Raw genomic sequence first — 14,696 nt, 5'->3', positions numbered from 1 at the left:
CTGCGCCTGCGCCTGGCGGACACCTCCCACGGGCGGCCGAAGGCACGCAGGCGCCACAGCTGCCCCGCCCCTCGGCGTGTGCGCGCGCAAGGAGGGGTGGGCGGGGCGAAGTCCGGAGAGGAGCAAGGGGAAGGGGAATGGCCCTCTGCGCGCATGAGCGGCAGCGGAGGGGGAGCGGGTCACGTGACTGAGTGGAACCGCGCGCTCCTTGTGACGCCACAGTCGCGCGGGCGAGGCGGGGCTGGTTGTCGGAGTATGCGGGTGCGCGCGGCGGGCGGGTAGGCGGGGCGCGGGCGGGGCTCGGCCCGGCTCGGCCCCGCCCGGTGAGGGCGGTGGGGCCGGGCGGCCCGCAGGAGCGGCGCCGGAGAGCGGCGCGGCGGGGAGGAAAGGAGGTGGGAGCTTTGCATAGGGCGCTGAGCTCGTAGCCGTGCGTCTGCGGGCCTGCTGGCAGGCTGGAGGCCCTGGTGATGGGCGCTGCGCGGCGTCCTGGCAGAGCCCCCGCAGCCGCCGTGCTTGGCCCAGCAGCTCGTAGGGGGTGGGTTTAGCGCCTGGTGCGGGGGAGGGGGAAGCGCAGGCAGAGGAGGGAACAGTCGCTGTCGCCAGGAGCTGAGGGGGTGAGGCGTTGGTGGGGGAGCGCCCAGCCCGGGCGCCCCGTGCGGTGGCGAGCCCGTCGACGCCCGGTTCGCCCTGCTCCGCCTCGGCGCCTGAGCCTTTGCTGCAGCCCCGCGTGCCTCTGAGGCAGGAGCGCGGCAGGTCGGGGGAGGCGAGGCGAGGCGACCGTTTCTGCGGTACGGGGGAGCACCGGGCGACCTTATCAGCCCTAGTTTGCCCCTTCAGCCACCCTCCTTGCCGGTGCGTGCGTTTATCCAGCCTCCATGTACCGGAGCGCTCCGGGGCCACAGAGCTGTCACTCGGGGCCGGTGGGACCCCCCCCCCCGCATCCTCCCCTGGGTGCCGCGCCCGGCCCCACGGGGTGGAACTGCGCCACAGCTGTCGCGGCGGCCGTTAACGGGCGGCGCGGCCCCGGCGGCGCGCCTGGCGCCTCTCTCTGCCGCCTAACGGTTTCGGGCAGGGATGAATAAAGCAGTACGTGTGCAACCTGGGCCTTCCGCCCCTGAAAAGTTACTGAAGACGAAAGAAAATGTGGTTATTTAGTCCTGATAGCTAGTCAGTGTTCCACAGATGTGCGCCTTTAAGAGACTTAGATTTGCTTGTGCCACCTTCTGAGTCACTGTGTATATATGCTAGTTACCTTCCTTTCTCAGACCTCATAGTGTATTTCCCTTATAATAACTAGAATGAAATCATAGCTTCAAAGGTATATATCTTTATATAAGATAAAATGCAATCAAATAAGTGCATTTGACCTTGTCTTATCACTTTCTGGAAGTACTGTTTCTATGTGTTTCCGTTTTGTTGTTCAAAGGGCATTGACAGCAAGACAGCAGAATGGAGACTAAGTGCCGTAGTCAGTCTGTGTTTTGCTCCAAGACAGCCATCCATACCTTTCTGCTAGGAGGGGTGTTTATTGCACTGGGCTCAAGCCGAATCCTCCTAATGAAGTATTCTGCTAATGAAGGTAGTGTTGAGCAATGAACATACAATGTATCTCAGATAAGAAAGAGTTGACGTTTGGGATAAAACAGATACCCCAAAACCTAGTTCTCCACCTGCAGAGTTCTTAGCATAAACATTCTGTTATATAAATTGAGAGAGATTTTTCTGTAATGGAAAATGTCTGTATAATCACTAAGTCTAACCTGAAGTTGCAAGGTACAAGAGTGGTCCATGTGGAAATCCACCCTTAAAAGTCAGGCATTGGGTTACCCTGTAGCCAGTTTATAAAGACCAAATTATTTTGTAAGCGCTATCAACTGTGCATATCTTGACTGATGTGTTTATTTCACAACAAATTTAGCAGAAGTGATGTAATAGTGTGGATGCAGTCACTGTCTAATGTTACTGCTTTTTCATTCAGAAAGTATTGGCAATATATGTTTGAAGTAGTTCTTAAATGCCACTTAAAAAGAAATATATCCCCTAAGAAGGCTTGGTCATCCTGAAAGCCCTTTCCTTATGGAGAAGAAATAGCATATTGCTGTTTTGTGGAAAAGGACTGGCTATTTATTTATTTATTAACTCTTGTAAAACTACAGTGCTCTTGGGCTCCTTCAAAGAGTTCTACTGTAAACTAAGACTAAAAAAGGAAAAATTTCAGCCCAGAAAGGGGAATGTTCAGGAAGTTGTATATCATCAAAGGTGGGGTATTTATAATGAAAGTGCTGACACATGACATTCTGTGTTTATGGAAAGTGGATAGAAGTATGATTGGAGGGATTAAGGGTGTTTCTTACTTTAACTGTGTGTGCAAGAGGCAGAATCTGATTGTGTATTCATTACAGTTTACTGAATCCCACAGATAACAAATATGATTACCTTCCTACAACTGTGAACATATGTTCTGAAGTAGTAAAACTGGTGCTGTGTGCGATATTGGCACTGTGGGTTAAGAAAAAAGGTAAGTAAAATCATTCAGATGTGTTGACGTTAAGATTTGTTGTGTTTCAAATACTTTTTTTTCCTTCTGTGACGGATTTGCATGTGGTAATCTGCAGTACCTTCTGCTAGTAATGTTTGCTGAGGTTGTCTTCCATGCGGATTTAAAACTAAATAATAATAATAAAAAATAATATGCTGTAAATTCAGGTGCTTCTGAGTTGTTTGTATGATAGCTGAAATGGGGTCAAGTAGTTTAAATTAGGAAGTGTAGCAAAGATGCAGCCTAATATTTTCAGAGTTAATGCAGATTTAGGCTAGAATAACATGAATCACCTCAAAGACATCTTTACAGAAGGACTAAACAGAAGCTTATAAAATGTCCTAGCTCAAGGCCTTTATCTTTTGATATTCTGCCTCTTCTTCTCAGAAGTACCACCACCTTTCAGTGAAGAGGCTTTGTGTAATAGAATTTGGGTACGGAGCAACACGTGACTGTTACAATTCAATGCAACTTTGTTCTGAAGACAAATCTTGGGATTGCCTTCTGTTCAGGAAAAGCACTCTCAGGCTTCATTAGCTTCTGGTTTTATGCTGTAGGTCCTTCCTGCAACCTACCCCCCCCCCCCCAACAGATTCTGTCCTGAGGTAAAAAAGATGAGATGTTAACTTCACAGTATTTCAAAACAGTAGAGGATGTATGTTTAAATTGGAAGGGAGTGTCGGGCACTGCAGACTCTTTCATTTCTTCTTAAATTGAAGTGCTGGCTGCATCTAATTCTCCATATAACAGTCATGACTCTGGCAAGCTAATGAAGCTTTTACCTCTACCATTTAGTACAGCCACACCTAAGACAATGAATCTGGTTTATGGTATTGGCTACTGCTGACTCCCATGTTTTCTTAAATCTTCTCTTCCCCCCTCCCTCCTTTTTTTTTTTCCTGGTTTCCAGACATCTGAGTTTTGCTGAACTCAGTATCTCAGCATTCCAGAAGAGGATTAGATAACATTGTGTAGTCTTAAGTCTGTGCTAACAAAGTTCTTTAGTCGTCCACTGTAGCAGAGTCTAAAATTGAACACAGTCTTCCTTTTAAGTTGTGTCCTAAATACATAAGCAACTGTTGTTCTTTGTGCCTTCTCCTTTCTTTGTGCTTTCTTGGCAAATACTCTCTTTTGACCTAGACTGTGTACTATGTGATATAAATACTGACTTCTGGTTTATTTTTGTGTCTCTAACATTACTGTCTGCCCTTTGGGCACTACATGAACAGATCTGTAGTCTGGGTCATTGTTTTAGATATAGACATGATTGATGATTATCAGAAAGTCACCTAGCAATGATCTAATGCTAAGGCACTTTGGGGTGCTTTCTGGTCCATGAAGAATGATTGATAATCTCATTTTTGTTCCCTGTGGGCAAATATTCTGATGGGAATAAAAGATTCCATGGTGATTTCTCTGCTAAAGCAAGATGAATGCCCACAGAGATTGAGCTGCTGCTCTAGCTGTATGTTCTGCTTTGGATGTGTCCAATATGTTGCCAGAGGGATGTGGTACCTGGGCTTTTTTAGTCCAACAGTTCATAAAAACAGAACAGTGATACATACTCTGTTATGAGGGGTTTGGAAAGGGATTTTGGTGATAAGAAGGGTGTCTGTCTTACTGATTTCTTTTCTTTTCAGAGGGTTGTTTGGATCACCACTTTGAATGTCTTTCATGGAAGAATTTTTGTAATTCCATGAAATGGTCAATTCCTGCCTTTCTTTACTTTTTGGATAACTTGATTGTCTTCTATGTCCTGTCCTACCTCCAGCCTGTAAGTATACATGTACTGAATAAAGTATCCTCCAGTGCCTGGGTGATAACATTGCCCTTAGATGATCTACAATTATAACATAGGGAAGGCAAGGTTTGTAGGTAAATAACCTGTTATCTGACCAGCTGGCCCTTTCCATTCTCCTGCCCACAACTCTCAGTAAAGGAGGGTCTCTTTGGTATTTCTCAATCCTGAGTGATTTAGAAGTAGGTGGAATTGCTTTAGCGATAGGGAGGATTTTGGTGCTTTCTCTTTTTGGGCTTCTCTGACAGTGTATTTCTCTTCCAATGGACTTGCTCATCTTGCTAATATTTGAATTGCACCTTCTGTGCAGCTGTCACTAATGTCTCTATGTAACTTCATGTAATGACTTGTTTTCTTTCCGCACTAATTCCAAAGAAAACCCCCAGGGTAAGTGAGCCTAATAGGGAGTGAGGTAGGAAGGAAGAGAAATGTTTGACTCGTAATTTTTATGTTTGTTTATTAGTTATCTTTAAGCACAGAACATAATTGATGCTTTCTTTAGCTACGTTTGCCTTTTGGATGGTTTTACATATCCTTAGGAAATAGTACAGTGTTAGCGCTTTCTGTTTTTTGTACTGGAGTTCTTTTTGGTTCAAAATTTGTTTGAAGTGGAATGGACACAGATCATTAATACTCACTATAAAATACTGTGACTACTGCTGTTTGGCATTACAGATTAATAAAAATGTTACTGTATATACTTTCAGACTTTCTCTTGAAAATACTGTACTACATGCACATTTCTGGTAGGGACAGAACGTAATCTGGAACAGAATTGGCTAGACAAATCTAATTAAAATCAACAGTCTTGACATCTTAAACATGCACAGTGTTTTTGTTGCTTTGAGAAGGAAATTAACTATGTCTATAATAATAGAAAAGCTTGATATTTGAAGGACAGCACATTGCTTTCCTGAAACAATTTGATTTGGCTTCATTAAAGTGATCTTTTATAAAAAGCACTGTTTCTGTTTTACACACACATGGATGCACATAGATGTGTATGTGAACAGAGACGCAAACAGGCATGCACAGGCACATGCACACACTCACGCGAGAACACACACAGACACTCACACCATAAGCTGAGACAGCTCCCCATTGCCATGCACACCAGCACTGCCATGCATGCACCCCCCACACCCTCCCCATCAACACCACCTCCTTCACCCACACCTAGCAACCCACACATACACATCACTCCACCCCTGCCTCCATACACGCATCCCCCCCACACACACACACCTCTGTATGCACACCCACCCACACCTTTGGACACACAAATCTCCACATGCTCTCATGCATCCACACACCTCCACACACACTCGCACATCTCCACGTATCTACACACACACACACACACACACACACCCATCTCCACATGTGCACACCCCATCAGGCACCCACACCTCCACACACCTGCACATACACCTCCACATACATATCTCCACACACATACAAGTGTGCGCACCTACACACACTGATGCATGCACACACACCTACACAGGCTTACGTGTGCACACATCTACACACAGACCTGTGCACAAGCATCGGCGTGCGTGCACACCCATCTATATGCACACATGCATGTGCACATGCATATGCAGGTATGCATGCCCATGCACATACACACGTGCACACAAACATATATGTATATGCACATACACACACTGGTAGATATATATGCATATACATGTGCACACAAAAGCACGTGTTTATACACATGTGTGCACACACAGATGCACACTTACCCACATATACACATACATGTAGATACGCGTATATGCACACTCACCTATACATATGCACACACACCCATGTATACACACCCGTATACATGCACACACACCTGTGCACGCACACATGCACGCACGTACATACATATGCTTATACACATACACACACCCCAACACACACACAGATGTAGATGCACAACCGTACGCATGTACACATGTGCATATATATGCATGCACACCCGCATGCATGCCTGCACACATACACACAAATTCATACACACAGAGGGGCATACACATGCCCGCCTGCATGCACATGCCTGCGCACAGTCATGGACATGTACAGTCACATGCATATGTGCACATGCACAGGTGCACACTTGCGCACATGTGCATGAACATGCACACATGTGCACACACAAGCACTTGCACACATGGACATGCACCTACTCACCCATACATGCACACATACATATATTTGCACATGTGCACTCACATATGAGCACTCACATGTGCACCATATGCACACGTAGATACGCACATGTGCAGTCACAGGCATGCACACACAAGCATAGACACCCATGTGCGCACATGCCCCCACACCTGCACACATGCGGACTCATGCATTTGCATGCACATACATATACACATGTACACACACCTTTGCACATATGTGCACACACAAACACACAGATATTCACATGCATGCACACACATACACGTATATACACATGCACACATTTGTGCACATCCACGCACATACACACGTGCACATGCACACACTTGAACATATGCACATACATGCATATATATGCACACACATGCACACATACTCATGCACGGCATGCGCATGTGCATACATGCCTGCATGGCTGTAAATACACACATTTATGCACGCAGACGTGTAAACATATATATGCACTTGTGCACACAGACATGTGTGCACACACACATGCATGCACCCGCACGCTCCGGGTTACAGAAGTATCGTTATTTTATGCTTTTTCCCAAATTAGGAGCTTTCGAGTTGTCTTTGTTTGTATTTTGAAATAGGTGAATATAGTTGCAGCCTTGAAAATTTATGCTGAGCATTCCCTTATTTTTAATAAGTGGTACAGCAAAGGCAGTTGACGTACAAAAAAAATATTTTCTGCAAGTAACTTATCTGAATCTGGGATTTTGTGAATGCTGTAAGCTGGCATTGCTACCAAAAGTAGCCTCACCCCCTCCTATCCTTTGCTTCGTGTTTTCGTTTTAGTGCGACTTCTTCCTTTGTGTCGGCACAGCTGCTTCTGCAGCCAGACCAGGGAACTGCTATGGCAGAAAACTAAAATGTTTTCTTTTTTGCCAAGTTAGCTTTCAGCTGGGTTGTTTTTCTCACGTGTTTGTACAGCTTTTCTTAGAAACTTAGGCTCTCTACTTTATTTGAGATTTTGAAATGGGACTTCAAAGTGATTTGGGAACATGCATGTTTTTTAGTACTCAGGTAAGGAAGAAAGTTCAGTACCATGATGATCATTTTCCCTTCAACTTCTGGCAGAATGGTGAACCTTCTGAACAGGTGGGCTTTTGATCATCATATTACGCCTGGAGTATAACTTTGTTCCCCTTCTTCTCTTTATAGGCAATGGCTGTACTGTTCTCAAATTTTGTCATTATAACAACAGCTCTCCTCTTCAGAATAGTGCTAAAGTAAGTAGTGCTTATTAAAGTAAACATCATAGTTTATTTTCCTAGCCTAGTTAGAGAAAAATCCAGTGTAACTTCTTTGTGTGTGGTAAGAAGAGTAATTCTTTTTACTTGTGGCTATACCAGCTTGGAGAGATGGCTTTGTTCTGCATATGAAAGTGCTGGGAATAATATCTTACTAGGAGTCCCTACATCTATCCAAATTCAGTTACCTGTAATGGTAAATAACTGAAGTTGTAATTGTATAATTACTAGATGATCAGAATTAAGATGCAGGTTTGGATACCTTCATTTGTGCATTAAATCTCATGTTCCATCGTTAGCAATATTTCTTTCCAATCTGCTGCAATTCTGAATTAAATGTAAATTATATGACACTGGCTTCTTTTTATCCATCAGACCTCTGATTGAAACTGCCCTTGCTTTTAGTTGCTGGGCAGTCAGCATCTAGAACTGACATGGTCTCGAAAGTTTTTCCTTAAATTATCTGCAAAGAATTCTCCCTCTTGTGCACCTGTATCCAGTAGACTGGAGCCCCCTTAACCAGGGGAAAACATACTGCCTTTTGGCACTTGACTGTTGATTCTGAAAAGCTGAGACTCTTTTCTGTGCTTGTTTCCCTCTTGTTGCCTCCCTGTGGCATGATGTCTTTTATATGTTTTATATAAAACATATATGTTTTAATATGTTTGTATGTTTTATAGAGCTTTTTTTTTTCCGGTCATTTAACTTCTACCAATGTGGTGACTTTTTTGTTTCCTCTAGGCGACAGCTCTCTTGGGTACAGTGGGCGTCTCTGGTGATTTTATTCCTGTCCATCGTTGCCCTGACTCTGGGGACTGGAGGCCATCAGCACAGCTTAGTTGCACATGGATTCCATCACAACACGTTTTTTAGCCCATCTAACCACTGTCTTCTCTATCCTGGACCTGAGGAAACATGCCCAGAAAAGGGCAACTGTGTAGCATCAAGCTTCCTTCCCAGCTTTCAATGGAATGTCACCACTACCATGGCAGGAGCATTGAAACCTCTCCGCCTTAGTCTGGGCCATCTGCTTATCCTAGTGCAATGTTTCATTTCTGCTCTGGCTAACATCTACAATGAAAAGATCTTGAAAGATGGAGATCAGCTTGCTGAAAGCATCTTCTTGCAGAACAGTAAGCTGTATGCATTTGGGGTGATGTTCAATGGACTGATGCTGGGGCTGCAGGCTAAGGACCGGAGGCAAGTAGGGAGCTGTGGTTTCTTTTATGGGCACAACGTTTTCTCGGTGGCCCTTATATTTGTCACAGCTTTCTTGGGGCTGTCTGTAGCCTTCATCTTGAAGTTTCGAGACAACATGTTCCACGTTATGACTGCTCAGGTCACCACTGTGATCATCACCACAGTGTCTTTCATCATCTTTGACTTCAGGCCTTCTCTAGAGTTTTTTTTGGAAGCTCCTATAGTGCTTCTCTCCATTTTCATCTATAACGCCAGTAAACCTCGAGGCCTGGAGTATGCCACTCTGCGGGAAAGGGGTAAACTCTTCAAAGGAGACACATGGGAGAGGTCAAGCGGGGTAAGGCTTTTCAGTACTTGTCTTCTTTGGTGTCTCTTGTGTTTCACCTCTGTTTACACTGTGGAATGCTTGGAAAATTCGCTATGCATGTAACTAGACGCCTCCCTCAACTCAAATACCAAAATTCCTCACTATGAGTTCACATCTTTTAAATTGATAGGTTTTCACTTTGCATATTTCACTTTTTTTCCATTCGTGAGACCTAATTAAGCCCTGTTTTATTGCTGTGACTAGACAATCCTTTGAGCAACTTTAGCTTGGTACAAATTCTTACCTGAAACATTTATCACAAAAATAGTGTACTGGTGCTGGGCATCCAGGAATTGGAAGTGATGTCTAGAAACTAATTATACTGAAGTAGAACTGATAAATCTATGAGTAGCTGAGCACACATCATGAAGAAGTTAATAAATTTGATGTTAAAATTCTTTCTACCTTAACATTCAAAGATACGTGAAGACAAAAAGGTAACGTTTATACAGATTTTTAACATGATTTTTCATATGAGACATTTCCTCCTGGTCTTTGTATGGTTTTTGTCCTTCTTTGAACAGTAATCATGACAATCAGAACATGGTAGAGTGGGTTTGCAATTAGGCATCTCTTTCAATAGAGCTGAGAAGTCAGTCTGAGAGGGAAGTGGTTTGTGTGCATTTGTATGAATATCTGCATGTACATATGCCCTCTGTAAACACATTTTGCAACCAGTAGAGAGTGCTATCTTCATTTAATTCTGGGAAACATTTAGCTTGGAAAAGAAGAGATGTTTCTTGGCAGTATCATGTGGTTCCCTTTCAGGGTTTTGTTTAACAAGCAGTGGATAACATATAGTCATACATTTTTGGTATACTAGGCATTGTGCATTTTAACATTTACAATTCAGCAGCCATGATAAAAACAAACAGCACTATATGAGCAGGTTTTCTGATGAAGGAATGGGCTACAAGGTGTTTCAAGGAGAGAGTCACTAAAATGCATTACAAATGCCAGCTTGTAGAAAGCATCCCTTATATATCCTAGAGAAAGATTTTAACGTACTTGTAAAAGGTTTAAATTACAAGACTCTGATTTTTATAGATCCTCCAAACACCTCCAAAACAAGCTGCCGCTGCTGGTTCTTAATTTGTTTGTTTTTTTTTTTTTTTTTTTTTTTTTTTTTGTATTTATAACAAGATAACATCTGCTCATGTCGTTTTCTTCTGATTCCTGTAGGATGGAGAAGAATTTGAAAGACTGAACAAACCAAGCAGTGACATTGATACAGATGAAGATTCACTTTAGCATGGAGCTGGCTCAGAGGAGCGTTATTTTTCATAGTGAGAGAATGTTAATATTTATTTAACACACAGAAACATCCTTTCTTCCCCACATACAGAGCGATGGAGAATATTTGTGGCTGCATGTCAGAGGTGGATGAGGAAAACATTCAAACTCTTACTTTGAGCCATGTGTATGAAGAGCTATATTTCCTCTTTCCACTAATCTTTTATATGAGGAGTTAAAAACACATTGAAATAAACAGGGTTTAAAACTGATGTAGAGAAAAGAAGGCTTGGACCCTGGACTTTATGGTCTGGGTGACATACGCGGTTTTGTGGAGGGCAGTCCTGAAGGTGAGGTTGCATCACCTTTTGATAGCCGTCAGCCAAGCACTCCATGCTTCATGACTCTATGTGGACAAAATACAGTTGTGGAAAAAATACCGTCGTGACCAAAATGGGCCAAAGTGGGAGAGCCTCTAGTTCCATGAAATGCCCCTCTCGTACTTACACAATGCTTTCAGAGGAAAAGCGTTACATAAGCACATATTTCCAGGACTTTGAGTCAGATGACATCTTACTGCTTGTCTTTGGTTTCGTTGAGAGGTGATTTCAGGATTAATTTCTCATTGAATGATTTTACAGAACTCAAGAGGCTTAAGTGATACGATGCCTAACTGTAGTTGAGATTTGTTTGTTTGCTAGTGTGCCTGACATTGCAAACTGGAAGAAGAGCTTTCGTAATGTTTAAATATGCAGGCTTCAAATTTTTACCTGATTCTTGTAGTTTCTCAGGTGAAACAGTTTCATTCTTGCTCTCTCTTGAGTTGCAGTTTGCCCCTCAATGTATACAAGTGATTTTTTTTGTATTTCACTGCTACAAAAGTTTTTCTTTTATTATATAGAAGTCCTTTGGAAGTATACTTTACGCCATCTTTACATACAGAGTTTTAAACTTCTATAAAAAAAATTACATCAGGTTAAGAGCCAACTTTTTTTTTTAATAGACTTGTTTGTAATCAAATGAAAATGTGATCTAACGAACTTGTACTGTGAATGCTCCTTGAAAATATATTTTAGTATTATGGCTATTTTAAGAGATCACAGCAGTGAAAGTAATTAGAAGCTGTAGAATTACTTGGCCAGTCTGCATTCTAGCAATAATGGAAGAAGCAAATGGTGTGTGGGAGCAGTGAAAAGTACATTAGATTTGAAGCAGTATTACTTGAACACCACCAGGACTCATGGTTGTAACCCCATGTCTTCCATAGCTTTGGTGAGGCATCCTGAGTCACTGCAACTTCCTGAATGAATTAGTTAGTAAAGCAGAAGTGATAAAACTGTTCCCAACCTTGCAAGAGTGATATGAGGATCGATGAAAGTTTTTGCAGCATCTTCAAATGTGTAAATGCTCCAGTAAGTCTTTTATTTTTTAGTAATTAAAATGTTACTAATAACTTTATAAATATGAGGCAAATTGATTGTTTTATGGCATTTTGGCAGTTCAGATTCAGACAACTATAGCTGAGTTGAATAAGATTCCCTCTGAACCCATCTCAACAAGCTTTCACTTGAGAATGTATAATAAATCAGGTAATTTGGCTTAAGGATACTTTGATCTTTCAAACAGGCAGATCTTTGGACTGCAGGTTTGGTCTGAATGGTCTTAATTCTGTCTTCATCAGAATTTTCATCGGTGTAACTCTGTTCTAAGTTCCTCTGTACTAAGGCTCCTGTGGAGTCCTTTTCTTTCTGATTTTCTTTGATGTAACTGAAAGCAGAACAGATTTCACTGACTTTAGCCACTAGCTCTCCTCAAATTTTCAGTGTGAAACTGTTGTGTGCCTGTCTCCCAGTGTCTGGGAAACTGAAACATGGAATGCCTTTGTAGAAAGTGCTGAGTTTTACATGCAACTTATTTGGCATTACTTTGAAAGAGCCTGAATAAAATAAAAGTATATTATACAGTTTGAGGGCACCATAGGCCTTTTTTTTCTTTTAAAAGGGCTGTGTGTAGAGAGTTCCCTGCACTGACAGCACTATATGAAAAAAAATGTCATGTAGCCGTTCTGATGCCCTACAACTTCTGGAGCATGAGCAAGAGGGTGCAGGTAGCAATTTCATTTGATGATGCTTCACCAAGTAAGACTGGTAGAGGTTTGCACCCATTGTTGGAGGGGGGTCGGGGATGGGGAAGAGATGGGGAGAGAGAGCATATGTGCAAGAGAGAACTTTTGGCGGAGTGCCAGGTGCAGTGATCTCAGAATCATTGAGACTTTTAATGGATTGACTTTTGAGTGAGATGAAAAACATGTTCCAAATAATGCAGAGAATCTTGAGAAGGGGAAAGGGGATGGGGATGCAGAAAAAAGTTTCTTGATACATTCTTAAAACCTCTTCTCTCAGAATAGTGGAAAAGATGTTAGCTTATTATTTCCTCCATTCATGAATGGATTTTTTTTTTTTTTAGTGGAAAGATGCTGTTGAAAGAATTCTTAAGAGGATACGTAATGAGTTCAGTCTCAAAGCCTCATACCACACTTTATAGTAATCCACTACTGATGCATTTTTCCATGGGCTGAAGACAGTTCTGCCTCTGTTCCAGTTTGCCATCCTGTTTCCAAGCCTTGTGTACTAACAGCTTGCTTATGCATACTGTGTTGGTGGCTTACAGTTATTTTAATTAATGTGCCTCCTGTCACTGATCCATCAAGATGGACAGCCTGTTTCCAGTTGTTGGCAATGACTGTCATCTTACAAACTAAGAATGTAAATTATTTCTCTAATTTCTCATTTTTTTCCTGGAGTATGAGGTTTTTCTAGCATATTTTTGAGAAGAATTACACAAAATGAAATTACGGTTGTTGTTTATATGAGATGACATTGTAAGCAACGTTGAGCTGAAAAATTTTACAATTGATCTCGTTGTGCTTGTAGAGTAGCTGATTTCAACAGACAGAATCCTAGTTGTTTGGATCTGTACAGAATGATTAGGTAAGCATATCTGCATATAAATTCCAGAAACATGGTTTTTATTGATGTTTGATGTCCTGTTTGGGGGAAAAAATCTCAGTGCAGCAACCCCAGCAATAACCCCCTCTCCAAACTGGTAAAGCCTTAACTGTGGTAATACATTTTCTTTTTCTTTCTTTCTTTTTTTTTTTCTTTTTCTTTTTTGCATTACATGCAACTTTACAATATATACTTGGCTGAGTTCATCTTTTGCGATCATAGTCACCAACTTTAGCAAATACTTCCAAAAAGAGTGTAACGAACTGTTAGCTATAGATTGCTTTGCATTTACATGAGTGGTAGCTTTTTACATCCACTTTTCCAGAGAGCTTTGTCTTGTGTAAAGTCAAAATGTAGAAATCAGGCTCATACTTCTAAAGACCTGTCATCAAACCAATGCTGAGTGTCTTCAAAACAGTATGTTTGGACCTTCCTGACTCAAATATCTGCCTAAAGAGAAATGAGAGATAGAAAAGACTGATCTGCAAATTTTATAAAGTGTACCTAGTATTTTTTTCAATTCTTGTCCTGCTTACTGATTTTGAGATTGTTGAATTTGCCAGAAAGGTTTCTCTTAATAATGAGAACTGTATATTCCCTTTTGCAATAATATCAACATTAATTACTGTCTGAAAACGAGTAAGGATTTGTATCAACTGAGCAATTAAAAAGTATGTAAGTAATGCAAAAATATACCCATGCAATTCAGTGCGCTCTACTGCCTATGGAGATAATAAAAAGCACATATATACATATATATACACACATAAATAAAATCAGATTTGTTAAAGGAAGTGATTTTAAACTATTGTCGGTTGGAGAGCAGCCATGATTAGCAGGGAGGATGTTCTATAGAGCTATGCCTTGTAAATGGATCATGTGAATCCCACTGCAGTGGGGAAATATGGTTGTTCTGTATGGTTATTCACGTGCTCCATGTCTGAAACAAACTCTTTTTCTCTTCAGATGACAATAGGGAATTTTGTGAGGAAATTTTTGGAACTCAGCATTTACTTTGCCACGTAGTCTTTAATGAACACATTGGGCAGAGAACGTGCTCTAAGCTGTAATTTAGCATACAGTTTCACAAATGTTTGAACTTAGT

General features: G+C 41.9%; 1 protein-coding gene across 4 annotated transcripts; it reads left to right on the top strand.

Annotated features, from left to right (window-relative positions):
- Positions 1–318: 318 nt before the first annotated feature.
- SLC35A5 (solute carrier family 35 member A5) lies at positions 319–14,412 on the top strand. Of its 4 annotated transcripts, none has more exons than XR_009960803.1 (8): positions 319–392; positions 1,427–1,579; positions 2,420–2,518; positions 4,180–4,313; positions 7,695–7,762; positions 8,525–9,320; positions 10,533–11,185; positions 11,851–14,410. XR_009960803.1 is itself a non-coding variant. In XM_062595584.1 (8 exons), the coding sequence occupies exons 2-7, from the start codon at positions 1,450–1,452 to the stop codon at positions 10,599–10,601; spliced, it is 1,296 nt and encodes a 431-aa protein (XP_062451568.1). In that variant the 5' UTR covers positions 319–392; positions 1,427–1,449; the 3' UTR covers positions 10,602–10,636; positions 11,851–14,412. The 4 variants fall into 4 exon arrangements, 3 of the variants coding, with proteins under 3 accessions (XP_062451568.1, XP_062451555.1, XP_062451578.1); XM_062595584.1 differs by having other exon boundaries at positions 10,533–10,636; positions 11,851–14,412; XM_062595571.1 differs by having other exon boundaries at positions 10,533–14,407.
- Positions 14,413–14,696: the final 284 nt, after the last annotated feature.

Source organism: Rhea pennata, chromosome 1 (assembly GCF_028389875.1).
Source record: "Rhea pennata isolate bPtePen1 chromosome 1, bPtePen1.pri, whole genome shotgun sequence".
Lineage (NCBI taxonomy): Eukaryota > Metazoa > Chordata > Aves > Rheiformes > Rheidae > Rhea > Rhea pennata.
The sequence above is the reverse complement of the archived record's forward strand: the minus strand, read 5'-3'. Positions and strand labels throughout refer to the sequence as shown.